Source organism: Alligator sinensis, unplaced genomic scaffold (assembly GCF_000455745.1).
Source record: "Alligator sinensis unplaced genomic scaffold, ASM45574v1 scaffold262_1, whole genome shotgun sequence".
NCBI lineage: Eukaryota > Metazoa > Chordata > Crocodylia > Alligatoridae > Alligator > Alligator sinensis.
In genome coordinates, this window is record NW_005841904.1 from 306,156 (window position 1) to 320,776 (window position 14,621).

A 14,621-nucleotide genomic window follows, 5' to 3' on the forward strand; every position below is an offset into this window, starting at 1 on the left:
GGAGCTTTTGGCCCTGGGCAGGCTGCCGCCATTCTCACTTCATTGCCCCCTGCCGGCCGCCGTAGCTCCTCTGCGCCCGCTGGGCACTGAGAAGGGGCTTTTTTTTAGGTATCCTCTACAACCGCCTGGGAATCAGTGAGGCCGCTTGGGAAGCCGGGTCCCGGCAGTCTGCCCTTCCAGCAGAGAAAGTGGGAAGAACCCCCGCGCATCACCCTGCCGCGGCGCTGGGCCCAACATCACCGCTTGGGATCAGGCATTGGTGTGGGCACCCAGCGTCGGCAGTTGAGTCGCGGGGGCCTGCGATTCGACCCCCCGACTGCCCAATCAGGCGAGGCGGCGGCGGTGGGCGCCGAGTTTGAGCGGCGCGGCTGGGAGGGGGCTGGGCCTGGGGCCGTGAGCGCGGCGGGGCGCGCCCACGGCATCAAGGTCAAGAGCGGGAGCTGCCGGGCGGCGGCGGGGAAGCAGCATCCGACGGCGGCCGGGGGGGGAAAGGGGTCATGGAGGGAAGAGGGGCACACGTACCACGGCCCCAGTCCCATTGACCCTGCGCGTGCTGCCCCCGGGCTCCGGTTCCTGCCGTCCCCGCCGGGCCGGGCCGGAGCTTCAATTGTCCGCCCCCATTTCCGCTCCATGTTGGCACTTTATTGCCAGCGGCGGGGAAGCAGCATCCGACGGCGGCCGGGGGGGGAAAGGGGTCATGGAGGGAAGAGGGGCACACGTACCACGGCCCCAGTCCCATTGACCCTGCGCGTGCTGCCCCCGGGCTCCGGTTCCTGCCGTCCCCGCCGGGCCGGGCCGGAGCTTCAATTGTCCGCCCCCATTTCCGCTCCATGTTGGCACTTTATTGCCACTGACCGGCCTTTCTTATCCGTAAGGAGGGGCGGGCGCGGCCCGATCACAGGTTCTCTCCGGGGCTGGGGGTGCGTCGGTGGGGAGCGGCGCCGCTCGGCGGAGGAGCTTGGTAAATAGAGCGAGCCGAGTGTGGGCGAGAAGCCAGGCGCTCAGCGTCTCTTCAGGCCTGTGTCGGAGAGGGCCACTCAGGCAGGGGTCCCTTTCTGTGTCCCTCTTGCGAGCAGCGATGGACGTAGCAGTGGTGCGACTTGGTATGGGGCTGCTTTTGCAATTCTTATTTGTTTCTGAGAGCTGCGTGTTGCAAGGTAGAAGATGATGGTGAAAGAGGCAGCTCAGATTTTTTAAATAGTGCTTGGTCCTATTGAGTTTGACTTTTTTGTGTGACCAAGTGGGCCAAAGGTGGTGCTGTATAGTGCCGCTTCATGCAAAAGCTTTTTAGCTCTTGAAGTATCTTGAAATTTTTAGTCCTCTGGTTGAGGAAGCTTTCTCTGCTGATATAACCCGCTTGATGTAAAGAGAAAAAAAAAGACTATATGTAGTCTTGTAAGCAACAGCATTTCAGCAGAACTGAAAATAAACTTCCTGTTAGGTTGAGTTCTAGTGTGCATCATTTTTTTTAAACGTCATTGGGATGTGTTAAGGCAATCAGGACTTGTAGCAGAGATGATATCTTCTATTAGAACAAGATTTTTGCCAAAAAAAAAAAATCTTTAATTGCAAGCTTTTGGGCACAAACACCCTTCATCAGGCATTGGAGAAAAGGTTGTAAAAGTTCTCCGGGTTAGAAGTGAAAGTTCATATTTCCTAGGATTTGGGGATGTGTTGTTATTTGGTGGCAAGCCCTGTGCTGTTTTACCTTAAAATAAAAACGGTAACATTAACAAATGATTGGAAAGGGGTTTGTTCTAAAAATACATAGTTGCATTTTGAAAGTATTTGGGGGGGAAAAAAATAAATTACCCTATCATCTGCTGGAGGACTTCAATTAGCATAAGGCAGATGTCCCCATCAGGTAATATTAGAGATGTTGGCTTATGCAGGGCTAAAGAAGTCTAAACAAAATATTTTATGACTTCATTCTAACTAAATTATTCACCTGGTATAACAAAAAGGAAGTGTGGGGCACAGATGGGTATGAAAAGTGTTTACAAATTGTGCAAAGTTGTATACATATTTTCTACAGAGGCATAAATCTTCTCTTATAACCACTACTGGGAGTGAAAATACAGTAAGACGGTAGTAGATTCTTTTCCAGAAAAAATGTCTCTTTTGTTGAACCTTTTTTTTTTTTTTTTTCCAGGAGAGCATTCTAGCTTGTTGGTGCGTTAGTAACACTTCACTTGATATTAGTTGATACCCCTTATGGGATCTACATGCTGTCTCTGCAAGCTTGTGGGTTGATCTCATTTAAGACTCATGTAAATCTGCAGATCATTTTATCTTCAAATTTGCATTTAATCTGTACCTTCAAAAGAAATCTGGAATGAAAGGTTTGCAAGTATTGTGACTTTTCTTACCAGTCCCTAGTGATTCAGTCTTTTTGTGTTTAATAGCCTTGATTTCTTTCAAAGATGAGTTTGCATCAGTTGTTTATTAACTTGTTCTTGAACAGCCTGTACTCTGTACTTTGCACATTCAAAATTAAGAGGGAAGCTAAAGCTTGTTTTTGTTCGCTGTTGGACAAGAGTGTAAATACAGAATTGGCTTGCTATTCATCAAGAGAAAAAGAACAATAAGGTATTTGTTTTAGATCTCTAATTTAAATAAAATATTAGGTGCATCAAAGTAGAGAAGAATATTATACTTGAAGACCACTTTAGCTCACAGCTTGGTCTGTGTTAGAATTTGGGCATCTATAACTAGAGCAACTGTGTGCTACCGTGGTTAAACTGGAGTCTTGGAGAAGTAACCTTGGTAGTTAACTGTAAATATATAATTTTATAAAAAGAACCGCGTGTTCCAATTTTTTAAAGTTGGTGTAGACTCTCTAACAAGTTGGGGCTTTTTGTTGTTTTTGTTGGGGTTTTTTGCAAAGTTTTAGCTCCTTGCGGCTTCCGTACGCTTACGTTTTATGTTATGCTGGGTATTTTCTGTACCAGTTGCTTGGTAACACTTTCAAAAACTCTTTAACAATATCATATTTTGTGTTTTTTAGGGCAAGGTTTTTGGAATATCTCTTCATGCTTTACCTCAGTCACTTGTGCCAGAATATGGAACTATTCCAAAGTAAGCAAATATTGTGTGTGAAACTAGATCCATTTTCCCCTTCCTCTAGCAAATTATTTAAACTGGAGAGCAATTACAATTTTTTTCTTGGTCTAATAAAGGTTGTCAGAGGAGGGGAGATTCTACTTTGAAAAAAGAGAGTTTGGAAATTGTATTGGGAACTCAAGAGAGATGGATGAAGGAAAACTGAATTGCCTTCTGAATGTAAACTATGCTGTGACTTTTTTTTCCTCTTAGCTTTCTTCTTGATGCTTGCAAACATTTAGAAGAGCATATTCACACTGAAGGACTCTTCAGAAAATCTGGGGCTGTTGTTCGTTTAAAAACATTAAAGGTAAATTTTAAAGGAGTAGTTCTATTAGACTTCAACTATATTTATCTTGACTAGATGTGCTTGATGATCGGACTCTACAGAAGCCTTCAAGTGTTTGAACTGGGAGTACTTGGATTAGCTTTACTGTTGTTATTTATTTAAATTTCTTCTCAAAGATAGGCTTCCTTTTTGTGTGTTTTGAAACACAAAAAACCATGTTCAGTTTTTTGGAGTACGTAAGCACATACTCCAAAAGTTTTGTTGTTAAAAGCCTTGTGAAAAGTTATACACTTTAGCTAGGGTGGGTATACGAGGCTGGTAGTCTTCTCTCACAGTAGCATGGGATGAAGGAGAGTCAATACATCCAGAAACAATATTGTCTGATATTAAATGGTCAATGCTATCTACTAACTACTAGTTACCAGGATTGTAACGGTTGTGTAAAGTATGGGTGGGGGCTGCAACTAAAAATTGGAAAGATGTGAGATGAAACAAAGCCATCTTGTCTGCTGTGCAAATAGGGAAGGTGAGAAATGTATTGGCTCTTTGTCGATGAGACTGCAAACTCTTAAATCTAGTAATCCTATAAAACATGTTGTAGACCTCAATTTACATTCCTTATGAATTATTTCAGAGTAAACTGGATCAAGGTGAAAACTGTCTCTCTGCTGCATTGCCATATGATATTGCAGGGCTGCTTAAACAGTTCTTTAGGGAGTTGCCAGAGCCCATCCTTCCCTCTCATCTTCAAGAAGCTCTTTTAAAGGCTCAGCAGCTAGGAGAGGAGAAGAAAACTGTTACAATGTTGCTTTCCTGCCTGTTCCCTGACAAAACAATTGATACTTTGCGGTACTTTTTCAACTTCCTCAGAAATGTGTCCCTGAGGTAAGTAGGAAGAAACGTGGCCGGGTGCGGGGGTGAACAACTTGGAAACCTTGTAAAATGCTAAACTCAGATAATGGCTGTAGTTTTCTCTCATAAATATAAACAATCATTGCTTACCAGGGTTAATGCAAACAGTGTCTCCTCCTAACTTGTTGAGTGTATACCATAGAATCTTCACCTGCTGGGAGTATGACTCCTTTTCTTATCCTCTACCATCTTTCTCCCCCTTCCAAAAGAGCAGCTAATGAGATTATCTCTTATCTGGGTGGTTCTCCTGTCTGAGAGAATTCATCAACTGTGAACTGTTGAGTTCAATAGCATGCTTGTGCCATGACTTCCTGTCTAAAGTGTAAGTGTTGGCTTGGATCAGTGATTCTCACCATCCTTTTAAGTGTGCCTTGCATTGCCACACAATGGTATTACTTTTTTAGGTGTGCAAAAGTGCCAGTCAGCACCAGTGGTGGGCACGGCCAATTGCACCGACCCAGAAGTGCCAGCGGCGCCTCTCCTGGTGCCCCCACTCCCCAGCCAGTGCTCTCAGCGGGGGGGCACCAGCGCTCCCACGTGCCCCTCGCCGAAATGGGGAACGCTGGCTGTTAGGGGGTGCACATGCACCCCCTATGCATTGCCACTGAAATGCAGACCTTTCAAATAAGAATGCCAGTATTGCCAACCCCAGTGTGTCAAAAATCATGAGATGAACGCTTAAAAAATCAAGAGATTGGCATGTAAACCATGAGAGGCTATTTTTGAAGTTTGTGTCAGGGGGCTTAATTGTGAAGGTGTTGAGGGGGCTGTAGGTGTGTGGGTGGGAGGGAGGGTCCCCACACCCTGACAGGATGCAGGGTACTGTGTGTCAGGAGGCAGACTCCTGGGGCAAAGGCAGTCGGGTGCAGAGCTGTGATCCTGCAGCAGGCAGCCTGCCTCTGCCCCATGGGGGGCACATGCCCTCTGCCTCCCAAGTTTTAGCTTTACATTCTCCTTTTAATCAGAAGATAAGCACAGGAAATATGAAAGGCTGGCTAATTCAAGTTTTTAGTTGAGAGAGTCTAGAGCAGTGGTCACCAACCAGTGGATCTCAGAGCCTTTTGCGGCAGATCTTGGAGTCGATTCGAGGCTGGGGTTGCTGGGGGGTCGTTGAGTGCCTGCATGCATGCACACGGGCACCCCAGTCCAGCAGGTCATCCTGCGGGGGGAGGGAAAGGGCTGGGGCTAGATCGAGCCCCCTGCGGTGAGGGACAGTGCTGCAGAGACAGAAGCAGGGGTAAGTTGCGTGGGGCCCTGGCTGGGTGGGACTTACCTGCTGGGGAAGTGCGTCTCTAAATAATTTTTTCTCCCTCTGCCTTGATCTGCCCCCACCCTTCCCTCCCCACAGACTTACCTGCCTGGGGGGAGGGGAGGTGGCAGCACACAGTAGATCTTGGGTTGTTTTTAAATGCCAAAGGTGATCTCCTACTTAAAAAGTTTGGAGACCACTTCTTTAGACCAAAATGGCTGCAACCTATACCCCTGTAAGCTAAAACTTAAATTATATTAAAATACACGTTTAAAATATTTTCTTTAGATCCAATGAGAATAAAATGGATAGCAGTAACCTGGCAGTGATTTTTGCTCCGAATCTCTTGCACTCAAGTAATGATGAAAAGATGTCAGTCAGCACAGAAAAAAAGCTTCGTTTGCAGGCCTCTGTTGTGCAGACACTTATTGATCATGCAGGTGATATAGGTAAGATGCTGAATGAATACTGTTTATTGAAATGACTAGATGTGTATTTATTTGTTTAAAAGCATGTGTGCGCTTTTGGACCATAATTTCCCTCTTTAAAAATTTTAAATAAATCTCTAATTCAGGTCAAGTACCAGAGTTTATCCTGGAAAAGGTACCAGCCATGTTGGGTATTGATGGCTTGGGTTCTACTCCTTCACTGAAGGGCTACGAAGAAAGTGAATCTCCTGGTGAATGGAAAAGGAAGAGACGGCAAAGTGTTGGAGGTAAGTGTGTTAACTGAAAATCTGAGTTTAACAAGTGCTATTAATTTGAGAAACTTTGAGATCACGGTATCTGAGGAGGACCTGCTTCTGTCTCAGAACTGCAGACTTCCACATCATCTGAAGCTTCATAAGCTGAGGTTGAAAAGCTTGGCTTCATGAAAGCTAGCGTATGGCTGGAAAGCATTTTGGCACTTAATTATTGCTGAAGTGAAAACCACGTTTGGATAACGCTTGCCACAACCCTTAGTATGCATTTTTTTTTTCCTGTTTGAACCATAGTAGTTATCAGTTTGGTGTAAGCAGGTATGCAGCAAAATAATGCTGTACCTCTTCACATGTGGACACCTGGCTTCAAATCCTACCTTTGGTCACAAATAAAATCAATTTAGAGCTCTGAAAATTCTTGAGCCATCAGACTGATGTCACACTTCTTAGGTTTACAAGCTTATCAAACTTTAAGTGGAACTTGGGAGGAGTAGTGACCATCTATGGATCACCTTTTAGCTTTTGGACCACAGTTTATTGGTTAATCAGTGGTTCTTCCACATCTTGACAAAACTAACAGTTAGTTCATGAGACCTCTAGAATTGAAATATTAATGTTGCAAATTAGGACTTAAATGTACTGGTAGAGTACTGTTTTAGGAAAGTGCTTATACAGATCCCCAGGAGCTTTTCTCCCAATCTGTCTTTGGGCATTCAAGCTTGATAGACTATATACTGGTTTATGAGAAACTTACTTGGATATAATGAAGTTCTGCCCAGCTATGCAATTGCAATGAGGGCCCCACCCAGTATGTGGAATAGGATTTGACCTCGGGGTGGGGGATAGGCCTTGAAGTTGTACATAATAAGATTAGCTGGGCTAAAAGAAAATTAAATTTTTTGAATAGAACACTCAAACAGTTCTCTACATTCTTCTCAAAGGTCTTACTATTGCTTAGCTATTGGCGAGGGGATATTTCAGAGACCATATATAAAACATGTTAGGCTATTGGTGTGATATACCAGTCTGGGTCTCTTCACATGTTGGAATGATAGCTCACGTAAATCTTGCCAAATATAGATAATGGAACCACAGCCCCACTGATTCTATGTACGATAATGTGTACTCCACAACCCCACTAATACTCTGCACAGTACAGTTGTCTTACTAGCACTGTACCTGTACTTCTCCACATTTTTAAAAATAGGACCATGTGCTTAGTGTATATTGCTACAGATGAAATGTATCTCTGCAGAAGTTGGAGGTGAAGCTTTTTGTCTAATCACGCTATGTCTTTTGTGTAGTGTGCTTCATCTGTTGGAAGGGGAAAGGAGATCCCCGAGGAGTTGCACATTCTGTTAGTGAGTGGTAAATACAATGTGTGGATGTTAAGAAAAGGTTCCTTGAATTTGGTGTTGCTTAAGTGTGTGGGTGGCATTGCCCTAATTTTCTGAGATTTGGTTGTGGAAATGCACAGTAATATATAATATTTTCTAAATTTAAAAACTAGGCTTGAAAGAACTATTTGACACTTGTAATCTAGGATAAAAAGTTATCTGTCCAGTTATGTCTTCAAGGCCAGAACTTTTAGTCATGCCCACACAGTCTAAACCTGAAAAAGTTTATAAATGTGGTATGGAATACCTCACAGGTACTTAAGTGGGACAACTGGCTTGTACTAGGCTCCCAGGATAAAAGGCTTTTTTCCTGGGAGAAATCTGATACTTCTTCTTAGCCTGAGAAGACTTCTTCCCCAGTGCAGTTGCTGGTTATTCAAGTTAATTGCCATTCAACCTGCACCTGTAAATGATTTGCCCCCCCACTTGTCACAAGCTTAGGACAGTCAAACCCTGGACAGACCTGATGTCTCTTCTTTTTTTTACTTGGACTTCAATGGGGGGAAGCTGTACAAAAAAGCTGTCTGTTACCAAAAATATTTCTCTGTTTTTTGTTTATATATTTAACAGTTTTGTATATAATTTGGCTTAGCTTTCTTATTTAGTTACTTTTTTGTGTATGGAAGACTCAATTATTTTTCTTTTTAAAGAGCTGGCAAGGAAACTTGGAGGGGGGGCAAGTGTAACACCTGGAAAACAAAAAAAACCCCTCTTATTTTCTTTGTCCATAATCACTTTTCTCTCGTTTTTAAAAATAGAGCAAGACAAGTTCAGATTAAAAGCTTGATTGCTTGGTATGTCTTGCATTTCAGATATTGTTAGTGGAGCATTGAATAAACTAAAATCTAACAGAACACCCTCCACTACACCTCAGCGAGACACAAGTGGTAGGTATTTAGTGTATGTTTGCACTAAACAAAGTTCCTGCAGTATCTTCAGGTGTGTGGACTATATTTTAATAAGACTTGAACTAAAAGAATGAAGGCTTTATTTACTGAAATGATTAATGGTTTCTAAATCAAGTCTTTTCAAATTTTGAATATAGTTTCACTTTTTCAGTGAGGATACTACTTTTAGTCTTAGACCTGCTAGTACCATTTGTAGTAGTAGATTGGGCAGTTCTAGGATTAGAAACTAAACTGCTTTTTGTATGATGCAAACTAAGATTTGGATGTGGCTGTGCAGCATTTAGCTATCTGGAGAATTAGAGAATGAATTCAAATTTAAGCTTGAATCTTGCACATTTCTGTCTTCTAAACTTGCCAAAACAATTCTGTTTATCTTAACTTTCTTAGCACTTATATTTTCTTGTTCTATTAATGTATATTGTAGACTTTCCAATGGGAACTTTGCTTGCAAAATAAACAAAGCTATTGCTTAGTGCCTTGCTTATTTAAAATGCATGCCATTTCATTCCAGTTTTCTAATAACTGCTTCTGCAGAAAAATCTCCCTTATTTAAATAATGAGTATTTTACATTTTTCATTAAGTTCTCATCTTTTAGACTGTTCTTGCAGATTCAGTGCTTTATTTTGGATTTTTTTTTATTGCAGTCCTTCCATCAGTGACTCCAGTGATTCTCACTCCAAGCACTAAGCGTAAGCTTCCAAATGATTCTTCTCAGGGCTTTTCCAGCAAAAAAAGACGGTCTCTCAAGCATAGTTTTGGTTTTGAATTGCTACCAAGTAGTCTTTTTAACAGTGGCTCAACACCAGCATCAGGTACAGTGATTTTTCCTCTGCCTCCCTCCCCCCCCTTGAACCTTGAAGGCATTTTATTTTCAAGACGTTATTAAAAGCCCAGTCTCCTGTTCTTATTGGACTGTAGCAACATAATTTAATATTCTTGGTGTTATGTGCTTTTGACCCTTTCTATTTTATAGCTTCATCTATGATCTTCCATTCGCTCTCGGATTTAAATATGCATGACAGTTGTCTTTGTTCAATCCTGAATCTCCTTTTGAATGTTATATCTAAAACCTGGAAAAGATTAATTAAAATCTTGAAAACTTTACATGAAATGGATAAGACAGAATTACTTACTTACCTCCTCTTCTCTTTCCAAACTTTTTCCACATCGCACTTCTGCTTTCTGTTATGCAACTATTCTTTCCTTTACTCAGACTTGCAAGTCTGAAGTCTTCCTTTTCTGTCCCTCTTTTTTTTTTTTTTTTTTTTATATACCTAGGTCATAACTAAATCCTTCTTTCCCATCTTACATGCTGAATACGGTAAGGTCTCTAGTTAATTCACTACTGTTGTTTGTTTGTTTGTTTGTTTGTTTTGTTTTTAATTTTGCCATTGTTCCAATTCCCTGCAAGTTGCCTTATTCCCCATTCCCCGCTCCCCCCCTAGTTATAAAGGAGTCAGAGTTTACTAGATTACCACATTCTGCTCCGTTTGTCTGGCCACCTTAAAGGCACATAATGGTACCTCTAACCGTATATGAAGCACAGGGGCTCAAGTGATCTTTTTTTGTTGAAGCCTTCTATTAGCTCCCTGTTTTCTAGTCTATCAATTTAACCTTATCTTCAAGGCTGGGCTATACCTGCATTTGCACAACCCTATGTTCCATTTTGTCAAACTTGCATTCGTTTAATCTCTTATTTCACCAGAGTTCCCAGTTGTCCTTTCTTCTGTCAGCCTCTCACAGTCTCCTCTACCTCATTCCATGCAGCCCCTGAAGAATGTTATAGGCTGTGGATTTAACTAGGCTTTTTATCCTGGCTACATTTGTCTCTCAAATTAACCCTTGTCAATTGACTTGTACACACTGCAGAATTTGATTTAAATCCTATCTATTTAAATCATGATTCAAATCACTGGGTAGGAAGCCTCTTTTTTTTTTCCTCATTTTTTCTGCAAAAAGTGCATTCTTATTGTTTGGTATAACCTTAATATATGTTATTTGCAGCTGAAGAGATGTAGGTTTCATTTTAGAAGGTAAATGCTATACATAGTAAACCAGCAATTTATTTTGATATTTTTCAGATTAATTTTGCAGCTACATCAGAAAAATGAATTATGATTTGGTTATTTTATTTACCAAAACCCGATTGAAGCAGATGCATCCGGGTGCTTAAATGACTTCCACCAGTTCACTGGTGTGACTTTCCCTTTAAAACCTTATCAGCAAACATATATTTATTGAATGGTTCACCCTTAGCCCTGAAATTTTATTATAGTTGGTATTATGGAAGGATGATTGCTGGATGTCCATGTTATAGCCAACTCCTCATCAGCAGTTAAGGAATGACCCTGGTATCAAGTATTGAGAATATTGGCATGAATATGAGCTGGAGATAGTGATTGATCCATTCTTTTTTTTTAAATGCCTGTAATTTATCTCCTGTTATTGCACGTTGCACATTTCTCTTTTCAAGGTCTCACTCATTTTCTTCCCAGTCCTCGCTGTTTAATTGCTGATGCTGTTGATTTCATGCACTTTTGTTCAAGGCTACAAAAATAGACCTTAGGATAATCAGTATATGTTCTACATTTCTCTTTAACCCAGTGTTGAGAACTTTAGCTATGACAGTTTCATCTATTTTTGTCATGATTTGGTTCACAAATGATCATCAAATTGGGGCAGTTCTCAATATATCACTCAAAGTCCACTACTGAGTTCCATCTAACGTTTTGTGTGAGAGTTAGTTTGGTTCCTCCTGCTTTCTTCCGAGCAGCTGCTGCAAAGTAGTTGTTACGGAAGTGTTTTTTTGCAATTTCAGCAACACTAGCCTTTATTTCTGGAGCACTGAAGTCTAACTAAGCAGTGCATCAAATGAGTGCTGCAACCACACGTTGTTAGCTTGGGGCTTTCTTCTAGATTTCTTCTCATCTTTTGATACATTTGCAGCACTGTCTGTGACAGGTACATATTTGAATTGTTTTTGTTTGTTATAGCTTTTACTGTTGCTTCTTGTAAGTATTCTGCTGTGTGTGCATTTCTTGATCATTTGTTTCTGTATCATTGTGGACATTGCTCTACCCATCAGGACTTGGGTTCTTGCACACAATTCAGTTTCTTTCTCATACACTTTATCCAGCAGTTTGTCTGCTGTGTTGGGTGGACTGTATGTAGGTCGCAATGACTGAATTGTGTCAATAAAGTATGGGTTCTCAACCATATGGAAAGAAGAGTTGGTTGTATAAACAAATAGAGCATTTTTTTTCATTGACTGAGTCTTACTGTAATTGCTGGTTCTTATTACAAATTTAACATTGGTTGTTTCTGGATGATGGAGATTTTTGCTACAGGTGATCTACTATGTGAAACGCATTTGACTGGAACACTGGTATCATTAGCAGATAACTCTGAAACTGTAGACAGTGATGATGATGTTCAAGATGGATAGTCAGAATCCTGTATTTTGAGGATGGATCCTCCTGACGAAAAGAAGTCAGTGCAGTCACTATAGTACTGCTCATTTAGTATTACTTAAGGTAGATAAAAATCGGTGGTTAAAAATAAATTGGATTTTTATTTAAATCAGGGTTTTTTTAATTTAATTGTATTTTTAATTTTTGTTGATGTTTTAAAAAAAAAAATCCTCTATTAAGATAATTTTAATTTAAGATACGTTAAAGCTCAAAGATATCATCATGGAATAGGGACTATAATTTCTAACTATATACTACTTAGGTTACGAGAATATATTGCCTTATTTAGAAAAGGTTTATAAATGTAGTCCATGGCTTGTGACCTATAAGGGGCCCAATCTTATGGGGTTCTCAGAAGTTCCTCTATAGATTAGGAAAGATTGCAGAAAACCACTCTACCCGATGGGACTCAGTGCTCAGTCTAGACGATCCCATTAAGGATCTCTGTGATGCTTAGTTTCAATTCTCAAACTGTGTATTTTCCTCCAGAAATAACATCTTTGTTAACAGCATTTTATGGTGATGAGAGATCATGGACCTGATTACCTACCCATCAGCCCCATTGTCTCTGCAAGTTTGTGTACACAGAGTCAAGCTCTTACCTCTTTCTAAAAATGCAAAGTTTCAAGAAGTTAAATGAATAGACGATTGTAAGGGGTGGAGTAGATTTGGCCAAGGACCAGGAATCTGGAGATAAATGCAAGAAAGGAGGGGCAGTAGAAACAAAAGAGAAACATTTTGAGCAGAATATTCCACAAGTCTTGAGGGATAGGTTTCTGCGTATAGCCTCTCCATTGATTTGAGATCCAGCGAGAGAATAGTCTGGTAGAAGGGAAAATGTGTCATGGCAGCAGGCTTGCCAGGCCATAAAAGAGGCCCCATTTGAGAATATCAGACAACAAAAATACATTTCATGTTAGTTAATAAAAATAAAAAAATTTAAATCCAGGCTTGACCAGTGATTTAAATGAAATCCTCCCTGTTCCATACTTCAAGGACTGCCCATCTTCCCTGTCCATATTTTATGGGTGGACTTCTGGACTACCTGAATTCTCATTAAAATGTTTGAGGTAAAAATATAGTTGTTACTTTATTGAACTATCATATTGTTAATGTGTTTGGGATATAAAAATAATGGCTGAAATAGGCAAATCTTCCTTTACAGTTTCACTTTTAAAGTAGTACTAAGTGCAGTGAGTTTAATCCCAGGGTGTATTTGTTTTAAATGAAATAAATTCAAATCACGATTAAGTCACTGGGCAGGAAGCTTCAATTTAGTCATGGTTTTCTACAAGAAGTACATTTTTGTTGTTTGATATAACCTCTAATACATGTTACTCACAACTCAGAGATGGATGTAGGTTTCATTTTTAGAAGGTACACACTATACATTTTAAAGTGGTGACTTCGATATTTTTTCAGATTCAGTTTTCTGATGCAGCCAGAAAATTAATTATCATTTGGTTACTTTATTTACCAAAGCTAATTGAAGCAGACACTTGTGAACTATCTCCAGTTTGCTAGATTAACAATGGATGTATGGGAGATTTTTGCCACGCTGTATTAGAAGGACATCAAATGAGCGCTGCAGACATATGTTATTTCTTTACCCCTTCTCCTAGATTTCTTCTCATCTTTTCTCTCTCATGGCCTGGCAAGCCTGCTGCCATGATAGGTTTTCCCTTCTACCATACCATTCTGTCTCTAGATTTCAAATCAATGGGGAGGCTATACTCAGAAACTTATCCCTCAAGACTTGTGGAATATTCTGCTCAAAATTAATGACTTGGGTGAGGGGGGTGGAAAGCTCAGTGATTAAGGTCATGGATGATACCAAGCTGTGGGGAAATGCAGGCACATCAGAAGATAGGCTAAAGATCCAGGATGACCTTGGCAGACTGGATTCATGGGTGGAACAGAATCAGGTGAGGTTTAACAGGAAGAAGTGTAAAGTCCTTCATCTGGGTAGGAAGAACCCTTACCATAGCTACACGATGTCTGGTGTTCCAGCATCTGAATGAGACCTGGGGGTCACGATCAACTGGAAGATGAATATGAGCCAACAGTGCAATGGGGTTGCCAGAAAGGCAAATAGAGCTCTGGCATGCATCAGCTGATGTGTTGCTAATAGATCCAGGGAGATGCTCCTCCCTCTCTATTTGGCACTGAATGAGGCCTCAGCTGGAGTACAGTTGTCTGGTTCTGGGCACTGCACTTCAGGAAGGATATGGATAAGCTTGAGTGGGTACAAAGAAGGGCCACTGGTATAGTCAAGAGTGTGGAGGATAGGCCATATGGGGAGAGACTCTAGGAACTGGCCTGTTCAGTCTGCGTAAGAGAAGGCTGAGGAGTGATTTGATAGCCAGCTACAAGTATGTCAGGGGTGAGCATCAAGATCTAGGGGAGCAACTCTTCAGGAAGACACTTCAAGGGAGGATGAGGACCAGTGGGCATAAGCTAATAGAGGGTAAATCCAGACTAGATATAAGAGAACTTTTTCTCTGTAAGGGTTACCAGAATCTGGAACACCCAGCAGAGGTGGTGCAGGACCCTCCTTGAAGGTGTTCAAGATGAGGCGGGGCAGACACCCGGG

General features: G+C 41.2%; 1 protein-coding gene across 3 annotated transcripts in view; it reads left to right on the plus strand.

The window, feature by feature from the left end:
• Nucleotides 1-411: 411 nt before the first annotated feature.
• Nucleotides 412-14,621, plus strand: part of ARHGAP11A (Rho GTPase activating protein 11A) — a 20,229-nt gene continuing 6,019 nt past the window's right edge. The window contains exons 1-8 of one of the 3 annotated variants that reach the window (XM_025197760.1): nucleotides 412-484; nucleotides 3,006-3,078; nucleotides 3,316-3,412; nucleotides 4,026-4,276; nucleotides 5,841-6,001; nucleotides 6,127-6,267; nucleotides 8,462-8,536; nucleotides 9,203-9,370. In XM_025197760.1, coding sequence (XP_025053545.1) covers nucleotides 4,194-4,276; nucleotides 5,841-6,001; nucleotides 6,127-6,267; nucleotides 8,462-8,536; nucleotides 9,203-9,370 — 628 coding nt within the window. In that variant the 5' untranslated portion in view covers nucleotides 412-484; nucleotides 3,006-3,078; nucleotides 3,316-3,412; nucleotides 4,026-4,193. Of the gene's footprint in view, nucleotides 485-2,546; nucleotides 2,590-3,005; nucleotides 3,079-3,315; nucleotides 3,413-4,025; nucleotides 4,277-5,840; nucleotides 6,002-6,126; nucleotides 6,268-8,461; nucleotides 8,537-9,202; nucleotides 9,371-14,621 lie in introns of those variants that run through there. The other 2 variants (XM_014517365.2, XM_014517366.2) reach the window with 2 other exon arrangements.